General features: G+C 33.6%; 2 protein-coding genes across 2 annotated transcripts in view; one reads left to right on the forward strand and one right to left on the reverse strand.

Moving 5' to 3' along the window:
- LOC147075037 (endoplasmic reticulum metallopeptidase 1-like) overlaps positions 1 to 20807 on the forward strand; it is a 426619-nt gene that overhangs the window by 30756 nt on the left and 375056 nt on the right. The gene's annotated exons all lie outside the window — the stretch shown is intronic.
- Positions 1307 to 20442, reverse strand: LOC147075039 (3-hydroxyisobutyrate dehydrogenase, mitochondrial). The gene is made up of 8 exons (XM_085942846.1): positions 20360 to 20442; positions 14190 to 14407; positions 11445 to 11630; positions 9337 to 9454; positions 7504 to 7714; positions 3536 to 3624; positions 2035 to 2102; positions 1307 to 1528 (listed from the first exon to the last, which is right to left on the reverse strand). The coding sequence occupies exons 2-8, from the start codon at positions 14376 to 14378 to the stop codon at positions 1376 to 1378; spliced, it is 1014 nt and encodes a 337-aa protein (XP_085798972.1). The 5' UTR covers positions 14379 to 14407; positions 20360 to 20442; the 3' UTR covers positions 1307 to 1375.

Raw genomic sequence — 20807 nt, forward strand, 5'->3', positions numbered from 1 at the left:
GGGGGGGCAAGGGGCCCTGGCACCCCCCAAACATGAAAATTATCAGAATGATTTTAAACATTGAAATTGAAAGCCAATAAACTATACCTTGGGCTTAGACGAATAAAAACACAGCAAAAAAATGATTTGTAATTCTCCAGCACCCTTTTTAGAAAAATTTCTTAGATTTTTTTCCATTCCCAACACAAAAATTTCGAAACACTAATGTCGGGTTTTTTTAGAAACCCAATCCTTAATGGAACTGTCAAAAAATCCTCGGTGTCCATCCGAATTCCGGAGTGGTGTAGGTCATGGCTGGAGAGGGCTGACAGAGCTCTAGTCTGGGGGCCCGGCGTGTCGGGTTGACCAGATAAGTGAGATAAACACACATCATAAATTAGCTTTAATAGTAAAAAAAAGTCGCTATTATACTTCATGGCTATGAACATTTTAAATTATATAATTGTGCAATATATTTTCTGATTATTATGTGTTGATACATGACAACTCCATTATTAAAGTAGATGTATTAAAAATCACCAATAATTTACTCTATAAATAGGTACCCTTAATTTGAATTAAAACACAATTTGAAAACGTTAATGTAGTGTTTCACACTGCCTTTCATCTTAGCGGTAGGTAGGGGGCCCACCAAATATCCTAGCCTGAGGGGCGTTTCAGGATGTGGGGGCCATGGTGTAGGTACCGCAGCGAGTGCAATAGACAAAAGACCGATAAACAAGAAATTAGGCTGTGTTGAGTAGGTTTGTGTATAAGTTTCATGCACTAATACTTTGTTTGTCTATTTTCAATTAATATTTTGGAACCTCAATATTAAAAAACCAAAAATCGACGATAAACATTCAGTGAAAAGAACGACCACACCCACTAGTCGGTGGTGGTGTAAATCAAAAGAACATGTTTTTTCGGTGAGTTTCGGCATAAATATCGTAGCTCTCTAGACCAAGCGGGTAGCACAGCCGATAATATTTGAGTAATGTTTTAGCATACTAGGCGCACATGTCTACCATGGTCGCTGCTAGTCACTTCCAATCCGCATGTCGCTGATGACACGCTCGACGGTTACCGCCGTTATGCCTCCAATTTAATAAAAACTATGAGAAACTACAAATATACCGCCGTGTATTGTGAAAATATGTAAAAATTATTATATGAAGAAAAAGAGCCTATGGGACTAATTTACATTCTCCTCCTTGCCCCCCCCCCCCTCAATATTAAATCCTAAGTGCGCCACTGCTCATGAGGATGCATTTCTGCAGGCTGATGATAGGAATAGAATTAAAGACGAGTAATAAATAAAAGTTGATTACGTTTTCCATTTATAATCATTTATTATTATTTCAATATGTTACAGTATTTACAAAATAGCAGTGATTTATTTATCATGCTTGAGGAATTGGTACACCACGCCAAAGTCTTTGCCTCCGAGACCTTTGGCCAGCATTGTGGAGTAGATTTGATGAGAAAGTGATCCAAGAGGGATTGGAGATTGGGACTCGGTTGCCACACCATCAGCCAGTCCTAAATCCTGCAATAATTCATAATAATAAAATAATGTAGGTTATAATAACTAATAGGGCTTTCAAGAAAAAATAAACTAAGACCCACCAATCACCCACTTGCAATATAGGTGGATAATTTATAGTCAGACAATTACAGGAATCCGAAATTTGAGGAAAGCGGCCATCGAACTGTCAGAAGGTGCCTCGGGCGATGACTGACAAAAGTCTACTCACTGTCTTTTTGGCTGAATGGCGATGAAGCGCTCTCATTAGCATTGGACCAAAAGTTTAAGATTTATTTGTCATTGGGCAAAGATGTACCTACTGATGTAGCATTCTACGATTGTCAAATATGATTACCATTAAATATTCTTCTCTGTTACTACTCTGCAAGATTTTCGATAGGGGATTTGGGTATGTATAACATTTTAACTGATATCACTACCCAATAAAAATTTTGAACTTGTTGTTTTAGTTTATAAAAAAAAATATTTATTTGTTTTTTGTAAAGCAATGTACATTATTCACTTACTTTGCAAATCAAAGCCGAAGAGAATCCTCCTTTGTAGTCATTGGCCGCAGGAACATTTTCCATCAATCCTGTAACAATGGATCACAAAGTTACTATAATGATATTGTCATATCATTAAACACATAAATGTTACAGTGTAGTCCAGTATGTCCTACTTAAATTTTCATAAAGCGTGGATCGGTAGGTATGCACATATAGCTTACTCTATAATTAAATAAGGATCGGCCTATTTTTTAAGGTAAATATATTTTTATTGAATTCATAGAAATACTCTATATCAACATATACTTCCACTACGGTGTACATTTTTATTTTTAAACTAATATTACGAACGTGAAAATCTATTGAGGACAATAAATGCTACACATTTTTTACTACGTTGTCAAACAGCTTCCACTGAATTGCGATGCAGGGCAAGTAAGTAGACCAACATTTGAGTAGCACTTCCTCGGACAACTAAAAAGCATTATGCATCACGGAAAACTAACAAAAATTAAACCGAGACTACAATAGGTACTTATGTTTAGGTATGTACATATCTTTATAATTATTTATTGTATCTACTTGAAACCACCAAATATACTTTATTTGTACCAAATGGGTTTATAAATGTTTATGAAAATAATTGTTGTTAAAGTTATATTGACAAAGCACTTGCCGTTTTGCATTAGGGCTTTTCAACAAGAATAAACACAATTAAATAATTAATAACTTACAATATAATAATTGAGGAACTGAGGATTAAAAGGATCCGCCTACATTAGGTAACCAAGTAAATCAACTTCATAGTGATATTATGCGATTATAAATTTTACATAACTGTTTCTGTAAACGAGATATTATCAAATCAATATGTTTTATCTCAACTATTAATATTTCTTTGTGTTTTAGGCATGACGAATCGTTAAGTAAGTTAAGTATTCGATATGTTATTATGAAATCAATAGCATATCGTACACAGAGTGTAATTCAATTATAGGAATAAAATGTTTATAACATTAAATTTGAATCTCTTTTCACCAATGACATTAATATGGACGAAGCATCTGGAAAAAAAATGACACTCACTTTTTTGTTGGGTCTGCCAAATGGCATAATCTGTTCTAACGCCATTACAATAAAGGTGATATTGCTATAAATTCCCCATGATTTTTGTCGGGTCTGCCGAATGGTTCGGTTCGAACGGGTTTGCTCAAATGAACATTGATACTAGAAACACTGTTCTAATGCCATTACAATAAAGGTGATATTGCTATAAATTCCCGATGCGTGATATCGCATAATGAAAATTGCGTGACGTCTACCTATAATGCGAATATAGCTATGCACGAATTTACTTGCTAGCTACTATATTGAGTGCATTGTCCATTAATGTCATTGCTTTTCACGCATAAATAGGTGTAAGGTAATATATGATGCACTGCTAACTCATTTTTAAATTACATATCATTTGTACTCCTTTAATCATTAGTCCTTAAGTAAATGTTAATTTGGTAATTACCAGGGACAGGGTTATTGATCTGTGATGCCCAACATCTTCCCGTTGAATTGTTGATGATGCCAAGTAGTACTTTAGGATCGAGTCCTAATCTGTGTATGAAAAATATTGTACTTATTAAACTGTTAATAATATTTCTAAAGTGATAAACAACAATCATTATGGAAACAATCTATCAAAGATTTATTGCTCGCCGTCGGTAAAACAGGGAGGTTCGCGACCGACACGAAAAACAGGACGCCGCGAATCTGTCAGTTGGACGCGCGTGAAAATCTCTCTCTCGTATCAGACGTCGACCAGCCAGCATCTCTCTCGCCTCGGACCCCGAACAAGAAGCATCTACAGATTCTCCAGCCAAGCCGCAAGCCCCGATCCTCTCTTCGATTGGCCGCCGGACAGCCAGCATCGTCTCTGCTCGCCTCGGACGCGAAGCCAAGATACATCTCCCGCCAAAAGGACCGCGTCGGCAGACTTCTCAAGCATCTCCAGGAAACAAAGGACCATTCTCTCCCATCGGATGCCGGACAGCGAGCATCGTCACGGATGCGAAGCCCCAGCAGCCAAGCCCGCGACACCACGTCTGCAGGCCGCCAAATCGCAAATACGATAAAAATAAACCAGCCTTGATAAAATACACCGTGTGTTTCTGTCCCCCACCCCCGCTTCTTGGCCATGACATTATCACGGGCTGCCATCTCCGCCTAAGAGCGCAAGAAGGCCGGTGATAATATAGTACCTAGTTAGGTACGTCCACTCAAATAGACATTGTCAACTGATCAGTTTGTGAATGCGGTATTAATAAATCTAAAAATACACTGTATTTAATTAGTTTTTTAGACTATGTATTTAGTAATGTAACGATAAAAACACAGCTTGCTTGAATAAGTCTGAAAATATCTACATACTATTTTAATTTCATTCACAAAACACAACTAAATGTACTGCCTAACACCGCATGATTGCAACCTTTTAGTTTAAAAAAACAGCTGATGTCGCATGCAACAAATTTCATAGTGCACTTTTATTCATCATTCATTTTGGCTTGCTGTATGACGGCAATGTCCTGGCATGGCCTTACCTATACTCACGGAAGAAAATTGCATGTTGTGCCCAGTTTTGATTTATGACTATATACCAATCAAGACGATTCTCACTGGGCATACACTAAATTACATTCTAAATATTATAGTATAGTATAATATATTTAAATAATAAGGGGTATGCAAATGTGCGAAATTGACTATTACATGAAATGGGCTAAATTTTGCCTAAATCATGAAAAATGCAAGCCCGTTGCCTTATTCATGAATTAGACAAAATATCTGGTGAGTGCATGAATTCGGCAGTAATTTTCCTTTCTTGTTCATGCATTGGACAAATTAGATAGCGTACTGTGGTATTTTTTTCAACTAAACTAAATGTGTGAAATGCTCGTGGATTGGTCAAAATATACGTATATTATCTATGGTCAAAATAGGTGGTCGCGCTCCGGTGGTGTTTTTGCAACTAATCAAACTAACCAAATGTGTCAAATGTCATTGATTATGATATAAAAATATACCAATCAATAACTACAATGACGTTCATATCCATTTACTATGCGCAAAAAAACTATAATATGATAACGGATGAATTTTATTAAAAGGTATTTTCGCGATTTGATTCGTGCTTGGGTATCGATCGTGCAATGGTCGTTTGTATGTTTTTGATAGTTTGTTGACACTTGTTAGCTAACCTCAAAATGGACATTCAGTTGAATAATTCAGAATTTCAAAACCTAACCCAACCTAACCCAACCCAACCTAACCTAATAATATTATATTATAGTAGTTGTCTATTAGTATTAGTTAGCGGATTATAGTAGTTGTCTGATAATCGAGCGGGGGATTACTGAGAGTGTACTGTATATGATAATAATATTCCACTTTTATGTCAAATTAAATTCATTACCACATTTGCTCACATAAGGAAGAGTACCCAGCAGCTAGTATTATTTTTAACTGCACAAATGTACCCAGCAGAATAATGACCACATGCAGCATAGAATATTTCTTCTTTTGACCATGTCCGATCGTAATAGGATCATATGGACCTCCACAGAGGGAGGTTTGTATTAACAGATTTTTGTTTTTACGATAAATGAATGTTAGTCACTTGCTCAACATAATATTAGGTCCATACTCTGACTTCAAAAACAATGTGTATTTGCCAGACCCAGGATTCGAAGCTGTGATCCACGACATTATAAGACAACGCATAAGGCGCTCGATCATTATGGACATTTTATTTTTAGTATGCCATAAACGACGCCAGCAACAGTTATTCTGTGACAAAGATACAACTTTTTTGGTAGAACGTTGGTAAAAGATAATATATCGACTAAACTAAACCAATAAAAATATTATTATTTCATTATAATACGAGGGTGGGTCAATAATTCCTTAGAAAAAAGCATTAAAACAGTTTTTATTTTTGTATTTTTTTTTTATTTCTCAACATAATCTCCTTGGAGCTCAATACACTTGGTTAGACGTTTCTCAATTTTTTTTAAACTGTCAGAAAAATAAGTTTTCGGAAGGTCCTCAAAATAAGCATTTGTCCGATCGATGACTTCTTCATTTGAAAAAAAACGTTGTCCACTTAGCCATTTTTTTAAGTTTGGGAAAAGGAAAAAGTCACTGGGGGCTAAATCTGGCAAATACGGTGGGTGGTCGACCAATTCGAACTTCAATTCTTCAATTTTAGCCATTGATCGTAAACATGTGTGAACACGGGCATTGTCCTGATGAAAGAGGATTTTTTTCCTGTTTAAATGAGGCCGTTTTTCTTCAATTTTGTTTTTTAGCTGGTCCAATAAAGATGCATAATAATCCCCTGTTATTGTTTTTCCTTTTTCCAAATAGTCAACGAAAATAATTTCACGTGCATCCCAAAATACAGTAGCCATAACCTTACCAGCTGATTTTACGGTTTTCGCCTTCTTTGGACTTGGTTTGCCTTCGCAATCCACTGCTTTGACTGTTCTTTCGTCTCGGGAGTATAGTGGTGTATCCATGTTTCATCTACAGTCACAAAGCGACGAAAAAATTCATCCGGATTGCGTTGCATGAGCGACAGCAGGGCTTTAGAGGCCACCACCCTATTGCGTTTATTGTCGACTGTGAGCAAACGCGGCACCCATCTTGCAGAAATATTTTTCATGCCCAATTTGTCATGTAAAATAGAAATGACGCTACCTTTTGAGATCCCTGTAACCTCAATTATCTCACTCAACTTTAATCTTCGGTCACTTAACACCATATCGTGGATTTTATTGATCATTTCTGGTGTAGTCACCTCTACAGGACGTCCTGAGCGTGGTTCATCCTTTGTTGATGTACGACCACGTTTAAATTCATTTAACCAGTTATAAATAGTTGCAAGTGAAGGAGCAGATATGCCGTGAACTAAATCCAACTCATTTTTTATTTCCTTTGCAGTTAACCCTTTTATATTAAAATGTTTAATAACAGCTCTAAACTCAATTTTCTCCATTTTCCATTTTCCACAAGCAAATTTTTTTTTTAAATGTACGAGAAACACACAACAACCCGACCAATCTGATTGAAACTTCGCAGCATACTGAATCGGTAGTGCCGCTGCATGAAAACAAACCGCTTACAGTACTAGTCGCGCCACCTGTCGGCTTTTCTAAGGACTTATTGACCCACCCTCGTATCATATTTCTCTATGCAGTTCAGCTCATTTGAATAATAATATGAAGAACTGAGCTGCACATGCGATGGTCGTTTGGTAACTTGGCTTATAATGTCATGGGTATCGTGTTCGAATAACGGATCTGGAAAATTCACATGTTATGTTTTTTAATGTGTTTGAACCCGGTGCATGAACTTAATAGACTGCAAGCGGTCAACACCCATTTCTCGTGTGGCCAAGCTTCACATTGGATTGTAGAACCTATCAATACCAACCTGATTCCTAAGTTCATAGCTTCAGAAGTTCCGATCATAGTGATGGCCAAAAGCATGTTGTTGCAAATCTTGGCGATGAGACCGGACCCGACGTCTCCGCAGTGGACAAAGTTGGCACCCATCGGTGCCAGGAAAGGCTTTGCAGCTTCAAAGTATTCTTTTTTGCCACCCACCATGAAAGTCAGAGTTGCCTTTTCAGCACCGATTACTCCTGTAAAAGTACAATTCTAATTAATTTAAGAGTGTTATTCCAATTTTTTTGCTTGGAAACCTCCCATGAAATGTATCATCATGAGAAGCGTGACAACTCAGGGTTCCTCTGGCTTCGTCCAACATTTCTCCAAATCATAAATACAATGGAAAATTTTCATTCAAAAATATTTTGGGCTTGTTAATTTCGCTGGGGTTAATTTCCAGATTGCCATAGTGTGGATGAGCATAGATTCTATGAGTGTAGTGAAACCGAGTAAAAATATTATTGAAAAGTACTATTAAAACTTCAATAAAAAATTTTACCTGACATATTTTCAGGTCCTTTGTACATTTTCGCATGCATTTACACTTTACTGCGTTTTGAGGGGGAAAAAAAACAAATTTTATGAGATACAGATCTCAGCATACAATCAGATTTCATTAAAATATGACATATTATTTACATTTTGAAATATCTCTTTTTGATTATTATTACTATTATCATACCAGCTATTACATAATAATATGGGAAGTTGAAGATTCATTTTTTTGAGAAAAACTCTTTATTGTGTGGAATAAAATATTCATACAAAAAACAGTTGTCGATAAATCATTGAGTGGTTAAAAAACACACATTCAAGCAAAATCATGGTCATTCATACAAAGTCAGTTGCAAGGCAACATATTGCTGTATGGAAATATTCTTGAGGGACAAAAAATTGGAAAGAATAGAACAAAAATAAACACGTTTTGATATTCCTTCAATATTTATATCTCCATTATAACATGAAAACCCCTTACATTACAGATTTCTCTTATTCAATGGTGAATTAACTTAACCCAATGTTTACGGGCTCTTTTAATTATTTTTTTAATTAACGTGTTAATTTGCATTTGAAAAGCAATTAGCAAAAACACAATTTTGTGCGGCCCGTAAGCATTGGGTTAAAATAGGTACCTATGCTAAGGTTACTTTCTTAATTGAACTAAAATTTAAAGGTAGAACTCTATTATAATGGTTTGGAAACAATGTTTTTGTTAATTTTATTATTTTTAGTAGTTGTATAAAGCCATAAATCCATCTTCAAACAACCGGGTCTATTCTAACATAATGTCATTTAACTCCAAAAGCAATAAAAAATTGACAAACATGATATTATGTCGTATTCAGTCACTTAATTAGTTAACTACTGTCAGACATGATATTTTTAACATGGCCACCCAAGACAGCGTTAACCACGAGCTAACACGTCTTACTTGATTCCAAATGTGACCCATTAGAATCTCCAATTGGATAAAAAAAAAGTCCAAACGCATTAATAAAATTGTCCTAACAATTATTGCAGATAATCGCCTTGTTTATGGAACTGCTCCGAGTGATATCTGTGTTATATTGGAGCAATAAAAATAACTGAAACGTGTTACCGTGTTAACTATTTAGAATAGTCCTGCAGGTAGGTATAACTCAAGTTAAATACGTAAACAGCAACCGTTATTTCTCAACTTGAATATTATGCTAGAGCAGAGAATGGGAAAATTATTCTAAAAAAACATATTTTACACAACACAACATTTAGTGGGAAATATTCATGCGATGATCGTGAAATTAATAATATAAGAAAAGACAGTTTGTAATGTCACCTCCAGAAACTGGCGCGTCCACAAATTTGACACCCTTTGATTCTGCCTCTTGGCTGATTTCTTTCGCTACAGTTGGATCTACTGTACTCGAATCAATCAGTAGTGATCCTTTTTTAGCCTGAAAATAAGATTTTAATAAAATACCATTATTGTATTATTTTATAGACATATTCTTGACTTCAACAAAAGTTTCTGTCCAAAATCTGAGTGTGAATGACAGATTCATAAATTGAATATTATACCCCCATTTCCACCTCATGGCGATATTTTAATAGACGTTTAAAAGAATGATTGTTGCTATTCACACAAATAATTAGGTTGATGTCATAGATCTAATTTGCTAAGCCAAAAGTTACAATTCGCAACTTTACAGGTTGAGAATAATAAATCAGAAATTTATTAGTTTTGCTATATTATCTTAATAACAATGTAGTAAACTGGACGAGTAATCCACTACAAAATATTTAATTGCTTTCAAAGTTTACTAAAATTTTAAATTATTACAATTATATTTTTTCTGAATTCGCACATCTATTAACATTACCATGTGTATATTAATTGTACATTTAGTATATTATGAATAAAATAAATGTAAGTCAGGTCAGGTTCCACACATCACAGTCAATGTGCCATGCCAAGCCATGTACACAGGATGGACAATTAGTCACATATTACAAAAAATCTAATATTCGGGAAGCCAAAAGACCTGGTTGGGTTGGCATCTCGTAGATGGAGGGATAGTGTCGAGTTGAATTTAAAAACCTTAGGCGTCCTAAGCTGGAGGGAAGCGGCTTTGGACAGACCTGGATGAAGGCAGATGCTGGATGAGGCCATGACCCACATAGGGTTGTAGCGCCAGGAACAACCTTCATATTTAGTAAAAACGCTATCGATAGTAGGGTAGAGGGGGTTCCATATTGGCACTAGGCTCATAATAGCACTATCGTCCGTTTCAAGGATTCTGCCTTCTCAATACTATTGTAGGTCCAAAATTTCTCATCAAATATCAGTGTAGCTTTCACAGATAGTGGGAAATTTTAAGAGCAAAAGTGAAATTTTACCCTGAAATTACCAAATTATGGGGATAAAAAGTATCTACTGTTTTATCGTAAAATTTTTTTTTAATGGAACTTGAGATATTACGGATTCTCCAAAATTACGAGTCAATTGCAAACTCAAATTGAAGGTTTGTCGAATTTATTTTACTAACTACATACCTAGATACTGTTATTAATTATTAATAAAAGCAATGTTATAATTCACATTCCTATTGACAATAGGATAATTTTAAAATGTGATATATCTACCAGCGCTCGAAATGCAAATTTTTACGAACCGGAGCGCTTGATAATTTTACGAAAATATTAACATAATTAATTCATTTTATATGTATTTTATAAAAATAATTATCTTCGATTTTTGTTATATGACCTATCTAGCTCAGACGATCAAATAATTTGTTCCACGAGACGGAGCGATAGTTTTGGGGATTTTATGAACCGGGATGGCGCTCCGGTGCGCTCCGGTACATTTCGAGCCCTGCTACCTACCCAACTACAGACATCTGATATTAAGTCAGAATATGGCTTTATTCCCAATTATTTCAAATGATAACGTTGACAATAATTAATAATACTCATTTATGTTAGTAATTTATTTACATTAACGTGAAATGTTGGTTTCTAAAATGAAAAAATATAAGTAAACATAATAATAACTTTCCTCGAAAGTCTGCAGATCTTAGTTTTCAAAGATACACAAATAATTTTAGTTTTCAACTTTTACACGGCACGTTAGCCCTTAAGTATAAGTAGGTGGGTATATTATATTATGATAATACAGTTGACTTTGAGCTTCATGAGGTTTAGTGCAATGGTGGATTTATCAGTTATTTTATCTTGCAGTGTTTGGATATTATTAGTTTGTTTGTTTAATGTAAATAAAATTGTTTAATGGTATTACAATACTCACTCTGGTTATCAAAGCAAATTGACTTATTCAAAAAACAACTTAGGATAAGATTTCCATACGGACTATCGCTAGACGAAAGCATTTAAATGGTTAAATTTAATAAATTAATAAAATTACATGGGAATATATTTACACACCTTCGAGACCAATCCATTTTTGCCTAGGTAAACATCCAAAACAATTTTGTTGTTTGGTAACATTGTAACTATGGCGTCGGGACCAGAACTGGCGACGTCGCCGTGCGACGAAAATCCTTTTGCGCCTTTTCCCACAACGGCTGCCGTCGCATCCTTCGACACGTCAAAAACTGACAGCGAAAAGCCCTAGAAATGATAACATCAAATTTAAATATAAGGTAGATAATACATGTAAATTAATTGAGAAGAAATACGATAAAATCGGAGATCTGTTTCTTATAAGATTCTTGTTTGATTCTAATAATGTTTTTATATTATGTAATTGTCGTCAAGAAAATAAATTACCTCTCTGTATGGTGTACACTAATTGATTATACCTAGATCATAATATTATTTTGTCGGGTTGTGTGAGAAATAAAAATATGCAAATACATAATAACAGGTTCAATGAGTTTTATTCAAGTCCTTTATGTAGGCTAGGACATGTATATAATTAGGCAGACTTTAGTCTAAAATTGTCCGCAAATTCGATAGATAAGTAGGTTATTAGGTTATAATTAGGATAAGTAGGGTATTCCTACAATATTATTTATTTTCAACTGTCTTACGCAGACATATACAAAAAAAATCTTTAAATTGACATACCTACACAGTATTAGAGCATTTTCGTAAAACCTACTCTCAAACAGTGGTGGTTTTAGGTACCTACGCGGAGACCTGTAAAGCTGACATGTTTGGAGGCACCCCTGTGAAAACTTTGCAAGTGCGATAAACCGCCATTACAATACGATAATAGGTACTAAATATAGCTATTAAATAATGTCACTTTCTAATGAAATGACAGCATCGTCTACTTCATGGAAAACCGCTACTGCCCTAAAAAGTTGTCACATTTGTACCCGCTCCTTGATTCGCAGCTTTTTATAATGTGCCACCTCGATGCAACGCATAACCTGCCTATCCCCACGGGAAGTCACTGTCAGCAGATACCTTAGTCGGATGGATATAGGTACTTAGTACATTTAGATTAATTGACGAACACCATACATAATTACTTAACGAAAAAGTGGCAACACTTTTTGTATCTATTACGCGTACGCTGGCGTTTTCGAGGTGTTTGTGGTGCTTCTAAAAAAACGCTAATATGGAGACATTGAAATAGAATTACCATCAAGGCAGTGTATATTATATAAATACTTAATAAATATTAGATAGGTAAATATTTCAGATAAATATATTCCCAAATGAATGTTATTATTATTAACATTAAAATATTGCCCTTGAAAACTTATTATCTCATTATAGAGTAGATACTAAACTTATGTACCTACCTAAATATTTTTACGCGGGTTTACGTCAATTGTTTTCATTATCACTTATCACGATAAAACGAAAACATTGACTGACACAGCTAATCATATAATAATTTCAGTAAACAAAAATGATAAAAAATACTCCACATTATATTAAGTTTTTGACAAAATTACAGATGCAATTAATTGTTAACATTGAATTTTGCAAGAGTTGGTAATATACGTACCTACTTACATATTTCGAAAATGCCATAACGTACTAATTAATTTATGGCGATAGACCTACAATCTACCTGTGTGGAGGTAGGCTGTTAAGATCCGCCATAAATATTGCACACTAAATTTTGTCAGTCATGCGTGGGTGTTTGTTTTCATTGTAATAAAACTACAATAATATACAGATGATGTCGGTTAGTTTTTAAAATTCAATTAAAACCTGCGAAAACAATAGAGAATAGTTAAAAAAATACTCGCCAATCTCTAAAATATCTAATATTATACAATTTAATCATAACTACATAAGCTTTGGATATTTTATAGATAGAATAATATTTTTATAGATTATAGTTTGGTTTAGGGCTTAATGAATTTAAAAAAAATGACCGACACCATCTTTAATATGTGTTCTAAATCCAACGAAAACAAATGAAAAAGTGTACACAACTTTGTCGTATCGCCCAAAATATACCAAAACTATTATGGTTTGGTTAGACAGGGTTTAATTGATTTTTAAAAACTCAACAATCCCATCTGTAAATTGTAGCTTAGTTCAATAAAAACAAATACGTATGACTAACAAAGTTTAATGTGCACTATTTATGGCGGATCTTAACAGCCTCTCCACCCTTCGCTACTGCAATCTACAATAGGTATTATAACACTAATTATAATAAAAAATATACCTAGGGTAAAAAATATAGTATTTCTGACGAAACCCCCTGGGCCCCTCAGATGATGGTTACTTAAACCCTTAAAATTATTAAACATGGATACATGCTTCACCTACTGATTATCTGAATGCTGATTTTCGAATCTTTGATTGATTGATCTTGACGAAGAGAACTTACCTTACATTCCTAATAAAAACTGCTCATGCACATTATCAAGGCTACAAAAATAAAGACTTGTCTCTGCTTAAGTATTAAACAGCTTGAAATTTGTTAATACTTATAGAATTATCAAAATAAATTGCAGGGCGCAGGTTTACACGTCATTCCGAACTGCCGCTCGCGGCCGACTGGATATCTCTAGCGGCCGCGCAACTTTTGTGACATTATCTTTCGTTACGCCTGTGCGATTTTTCGTAACGAATCCGCCCGGGAGGTAAAAGCAAAAGCATGTATCTATGCTAAAAGTTGCAACACGTTCACCGCGGGCGCGAATATTTACTAGTCTTGTAAAATAATATTAAAGGTACCTATTAATTACTTACCTTATTCATTAAATTTGTTGACATAAAATTTCCCATATTTCCTAGTCCGATGAATCCCATATTCTTTGATCCATCAGTTGCGTAAGTCCTCTGTTGATTGACATCGCTATATTTTTGTAGACATTTCAGCTGCCCGATGACAACATTTTTATTCCCTAAACGGGCCATTGAAATAAGTGTGTTTGCCATATTTTTTTAGTGGTAGGTCTCTTAAAAATCTGCAAGAAATAATAGGTACAAGCATTAATCATCATCATCATCGCAAGTGCTATGTGGAGTTTTATTTAAAACATTGTATGAGCAATACAGTAGATTACAACCGTTCCAATTTGAATCACAATGTCTATAATTTTATACTATGGTCTATCAGCGCTCGAAATGTACCAGAGCGCACCGGAACTCGGTTCCGGTTCCTGCAATCCCCGAAATTGTTGCTTCGTCCCGTGTAAAAATTCAATATCGCATTCCGGTTCGTGAATTTTTAGAAAGTACCTAATTTAATTCACTTACTTATGTTGAATACGAAACTTGCCGGACTAATAATGAAAATTAATATTCATGACGTGTCGTAAATACCGCGCTGACAACATTTTACATAGGCAGGTACTAGAAATTTAAAGACTGTTGACCGTATGAGTTAGGTAGATTTATATTAAAAAATCAAACCACACATTATGTATAGGTATAGGTATAATAGAGATAAAACAAGATACGAGTACATAAATATGTTAATAAATCAAAAATATAAACAGATTGAAATTCTAAGTAAGTAGGTACATCGTTTTGACAAATGTTGATATTAGACGCCACGTATGACTTCCAAAGAAATTTTTAAGCAAAACAGCGTGTACTTGGAGTAAAAAGCTTTTGACCAGCGTTTTAACTATTTCCATGATATGTACCTACAGTGGAGACATTTATTTTTACCATAAATATGTGCAGATTTGTTTTAGTGCTCAGGAATTAGGCACGGCTAATGTGATTATTCTTATGGTTTCTACTTTTCTGTCAACTCGACTTACATCTAGCGATGCGATAGGTTTCTGCGTGTTGTATTAAAATATGGTAGCCGTACTGATAAGCAAGAAGATGGTATTACGTTTCATAGGTAAGTTGATACATGTTCGTGACAATTTATTTGTATATTATTAATTATTTTAATATCAGTGACCTAGTGTTTCTTTAAAATAACTTAAATTATGGATATCTTTACCTAATTGGTTGCATTTTGACCGCTTAAAAATACTATATAACGTAAAAAAATAGAAAATTATATTTTAATTTTGAGCGTCTAGTGCGAGCACTTTGGGCGAAATGGTCTATGGTCTCGAACATTTGTAGGCGAATGTGTTCGCTCGCCCACAAACCAAACGCACGACACGTAGCTTCATTTAGCAATGCAACGGGTGGCGTCTAGATGTATCTATAGTCTATGGTTTCATCGGTTTCTCTCACTCGGTGCCCCTCCTTTCGTGCTTATCGAACATAATGATAATGTGGTACTACCTACCTATGTTTATAAGCACAATATATAGGTGCAGGAGGGTGCGCCTAAAGATAACCGTTGTCGATATCATTTATTTGAAAAAATCAAATCGAATTAGTCTATTTTATTCATTGTGTATCTGCCAACACAACATTAGTTGATGCATACAAAAGTGAATATACTATAGGTATCTGATTTCAACCATCTAACAATTCAGGTCTGGGTAAACTACGGTCTGCGGGCCGCTTGCGGCCCGCCAAGTATTTCTCTGAAGCCCACGAGCATTAATCATTTTTTTGAAAAAAGTTTACTTTTTTCTATATTTTAACGCCTTTTTAAAAATAAAATTTGAATATACATGAATTGCACCGTCGAGAAGAAATATACAAATTGTAGGTACAACACTTTTAATAATTCGAACAACTTAAAGGTTCTGCTTGAAATATGTTTGTAATTTTCGGATCAACCTACATAATAATATGTCGTACCCAGGGAATAATAGTGGCACAACTCGAAAAACTTGTTTTTGCAGGATAATAACAAAAATGCTTTTAAGGGCACCATTATATTTTTAAGAATTATGCCGCTATTTGTGCGGATAGAAATGATATCTTGGATCATTTCTGCATACTTAACTGAAAAATGACAAATTTGGACTTGTGCCTGTTTTATTCCCCGGGTGCGGTGTGGATAAACATTTTCAATTATGAATATCAATAAAAACTCTTTACGATCAAGCATCACCGATGAAGTCATAGTCATAGTGATAGTGATAGTGATGATACAAGTCGTTTTAAGAATCTCAACTACAAAATTAACACCTGAAATTAAATAAGTGTTGAAAAATGTACAGTTTTATTAATTAATTATAATTATAATATATAATTATTAATTAATTAATTATAAATTGTTGGCTATTGGAGAATCATTTTTTTTTAATGTTGAAATTCCTCTTTTATGATAATAAATAATGTATGTCTAAAAATAGTAGTATATTTGCGGTCCGTCGTTCATTTTATATTACTAATGTGGCCCTTCATCCAACAAGTTTGCCCAGACAAGATCTAACTGATATAATGAAACAGTTTGATGCTGATATTCATTCGTGTTTGCGTGGATAATCGGTACACAAAACAATTTTACTTGTTTCGAGACAAGTAAACAGGATAGAAAACTATATTTTTAATTAAGTAGTTGATTTCTGTTAAAATACGTAATTATAAGATATCTGTCACTTTTGTTAACAGTTCGTCGTCAGGGACGCAACAAAATATGTTCATCGTGCGTTATAAGTAGGTATTTGTTGTTTTTTATGCGTCCGAAAATTGGCTGGATAACGCGTACGACGACGTATTTGAATAATTATTAGGTAGGTACTATGCATTAGGCCTCTAATGCCGGGTCCACACTGCCAACATGTCGCACGACAACCTCGTTAAATTTTACGATAAGTATGATAATTATCGTAAAATTTAACGAGGTTGTCGCGCGACATGTCGCCAGTGTGGACCCGGCATAGATTCTATCGATATGTATGTATCAATGTACAAAGTATATACCTATAACATTAATAGCATTGAATTTTACTCGATAAAGAAAAAATAAGCATCGCAAAAATTAACATAATTCATTAACTTACCTAGACGGATATAACAACTATTGTCAATGTAGTTGTTGAAAAGAACAATCACAGAATATTATTGAACTTTTTGAATTATTATTCGCTATTGAATAGGTATAAAATGCATTTTATGTAAACATTATTTGTTTCAAACACGAGATATCAGCTTTTTGCTTTTCAATATTTCGATGTGTGTAGTAGTATTTATAGTTGTTTTGGCAACTTTCCAAGTAGTCTTGATTATATCAGTGTTTCTAAAACTTTTCGGCAAAGGTACATTCATATATTTTATATAGTATGTGACTAAATACTTGTAATGAACAAAAATTACTGTAATCTATGCTCGACCACGCATAATAACATGTAGAAACCGTTTTTCCAGAGCTCGAATTTTATATATTGTGTTAAGATTAGCGGTATAGACTTTGATTTTGTGAAACTACACTGGTAGGTACTTACAAAATAAGCAAAAAAATATTTGAAAATATATTAATAGTATACATATACTTATCTATTTCACTAATATTCCAAAGCAGTACCTACTTATAAGTAATTATCGTAACCTGTAGTTACTATGTTTTTCTATAATAAACGCCACCAGTAGATACATAATACACTAAGTATTATATACTAAAAACATATAATATTTAGGTATCTACCTACCAAGGTACTTAATTAACAAAATCCAATAAACTTCATTTCAGCTACACTACGTCATCAAGAAAGCGACAGAATGAACAATGACTGAAACGACAAGATCAGTACGCAGGGTAGCTCCAGAAGGAGATTGTTGTGCAACGCCCCTGAATACAGTGATCAGTGATCACCACCCTCAATAGTGAGGTAACTGATGTGAATCGAAACAGATATAAAAGCTATATGTATATAAAATTGAAATTATAAAAAGCAATGTATGCTATTTTATAATATTGCTAATAATTTGATTTGTGTATGTATCCTAAATATTTTTGTCACCTTGTTTATATCTACAATAAAATTCATTGACCGAAACATTTCGCGAAACACAACTTGAGAGCTATTGGTATATCAGCTGTTGGCGGCAAAGTGGCACCAATCAATGAATCAATGCACATTTATATTTTTTTACTTTAATAAGTACCTACTAAACCTTTTAAATATTTTTTCCCACAATTTTCATTGAGAATACAGGCGTTGGTAGTTAGGATATTTTATGATTTTATTTTGTGAATTATTTAACCTTGCTTGACACATGAACTTGAAATACTGTAAAGAAAACAAAACTTCTTCTTAAAGTATCACACAAAAGTCAACCCATTTACACAACACGCACGTTGTTATGCAAACACGGACATATTGTGTACGTAGCCGTAGATACTACATAAATATATTTGTTTATAAATTTTATACGGTAACCATTTTTATAAGTATTATTAATATTTTTTTATAATATTTATAGTTTGGGGATTAGTGGATTTAGTAGATGTATTAGGAAATTTTAACAGCTGATTTATAAGCATACACTAGCAACATCTTGGCCTACTCTAGGTATTGAAACTACACTAATTTTAACAAAAACAATGGTAAAGTCAAACTCTTAGTTTTTATTAAATACATATTATTTTATTTAGTGGAGTATAGGTTTTTTATATCATTTTTTATTAAATCTTGGATCATAATAAACAATAGATCACTAATCCCAGGGATTGTATTGTAGATGTCGGTACCGATTCCTATAATCACCATTTCATACTAAATTGGGATAATTTTTAAATTACTAAGCTACCTAGTACTTATTCGAAATATTTACCATTTTCAACACGAATTATTAAACTTTATATGGCTACAAAGACATAATTATTGTAATATAAATATATCCATTTAAGCAGTGTTTATTTAAAACACCAATATAATGTTTTAAATAAAGTGTAGAGTATATAAACCTCCACAAAATTGAAGTTATATTAATGGCGGTTTTATAAGGATTAGTTCTTAGCCATTCGCGTAACTCATGGGGTCCAAGTTCATTAAAATTATTATCAACTCTAAGTACGTTATACAAACTAAATAATGGAGTAATCCGCGACGCCGGTTAGTTGGTAATTAAGGAATTAATTGATACCTACCTTAATTTAATATACTAAATCCGATAGCCAACATTATAACGCAATTAGATAAGCATTTCATGTAACAACTACTAGTTAAAATCGTCATAATTTAATAAGATACCCGTAGCTTAATTTGAAAAGCATACTGGCGCGAATCCAGCAGATACACGTTCAAGTCCCGTCGGGTGTCGTATTTGTTTCCACTAAATGATTTTTCTAGTGTGTATAATATGCATGCAATGTTTTCAAATTATGTAAGTATATTACATATTACTTATTTATATATAATGGTAGTTTTTTTTGATAAACATTATTTATGTGTAGGTACTTACTTACAACCTAATAGTAAACCAGTATCAGAAATTTAGATACATGTAGGTACCAAAAATTTGCCATATGTTTTGGAAATGCATAACATTGTATTTTACACGTCAATGCTGTCAATGGTTTATTCGATCGACCATTTCGGGCACTACCAATCAATACACATAATGTATTATAGATATGTATAGACAGCATAATAAATAGGTAGCTAATAATATCAGTTTTTTTGACATGACAACAATTATTCTAATGAGATAATAATCGGAATGAGAAACTGATAATGATGTATGTACGTACCTACCTATTAAAATATAAGGTTAGGTAGGTACCCGTATAGTAACTTCACTGTTGTTGTTTACCTATAAATTCAAAATTTATTTTCATTAAAACTATCAGAACGCAGTGGAATATAAAAATTACTCTTAGTTATTGATAACACTTCACAATATTATCATTATTAATTATTAGGTAGTCATATACTTTGGTTGGTATTAAATGTTTCGAGTTTTGGGCGAGATTTAAAATATTAAAATAGTTTTTATTCTCTATGGCAATGTAATTGTCAAAATAAAGACACATTATAATAATATATTTGAAATCGGAATATCATTCTAGTTCTAATAGTTGTGTGAGTAAAAAGAACACTTCTAACCTCAAAATATGTGGCACATTGATAAGAGTACGGCAAGCAACTTTATTTGTTGACTGTTCACGTCAGGGTTACAACTGGAATGTGAAATATATTCGATTCATACTGAATAACACGATCCGCATTATATATTTTTATTTTGTATAGCTACGTTTATCACGGAACAAGTTTTTCAACATAACCAGTGAGGCCAGTTTTTTGCCGCGAAATTTAAATGTATTAATTTGTGATAATGTAGGCGCCAATGATTAAAATTTATTTTAAATATTTTTTTCTGACGTCAAAGTTATACATTCGTAGAGTGTTTGTAATTATGTATTATATTATGTATTTTAACTCTGAATTTATACCTTTCTACACAAATAAATATTTGATTCAATTAAGTCACGGCAGTGGCGAAGGGTGGTGGTAGGCTGTTAAGATCCGCCATAAATTAATAGTGCACACTACA

The sequence above is a fragment of the Rhyacophila brunnea genome, unplaced genomic scaffold (assembly GCF_057557595.1).
Source record: "Rhyacophila brunnea isolate RB1 unplaced genomic scaffold, BYU_Rbru_1.0 scaffold_15, whole genome shotgun sequence".
In the NCBI taxonomy this organism is placed as follows: domain Eukaryota; kingdom Metazoa; phylum Arthropoda; class Insecta; order Trichoptera; family Rhyacophilidae; genus Rhyacophila; species Rhyacophila brunnea.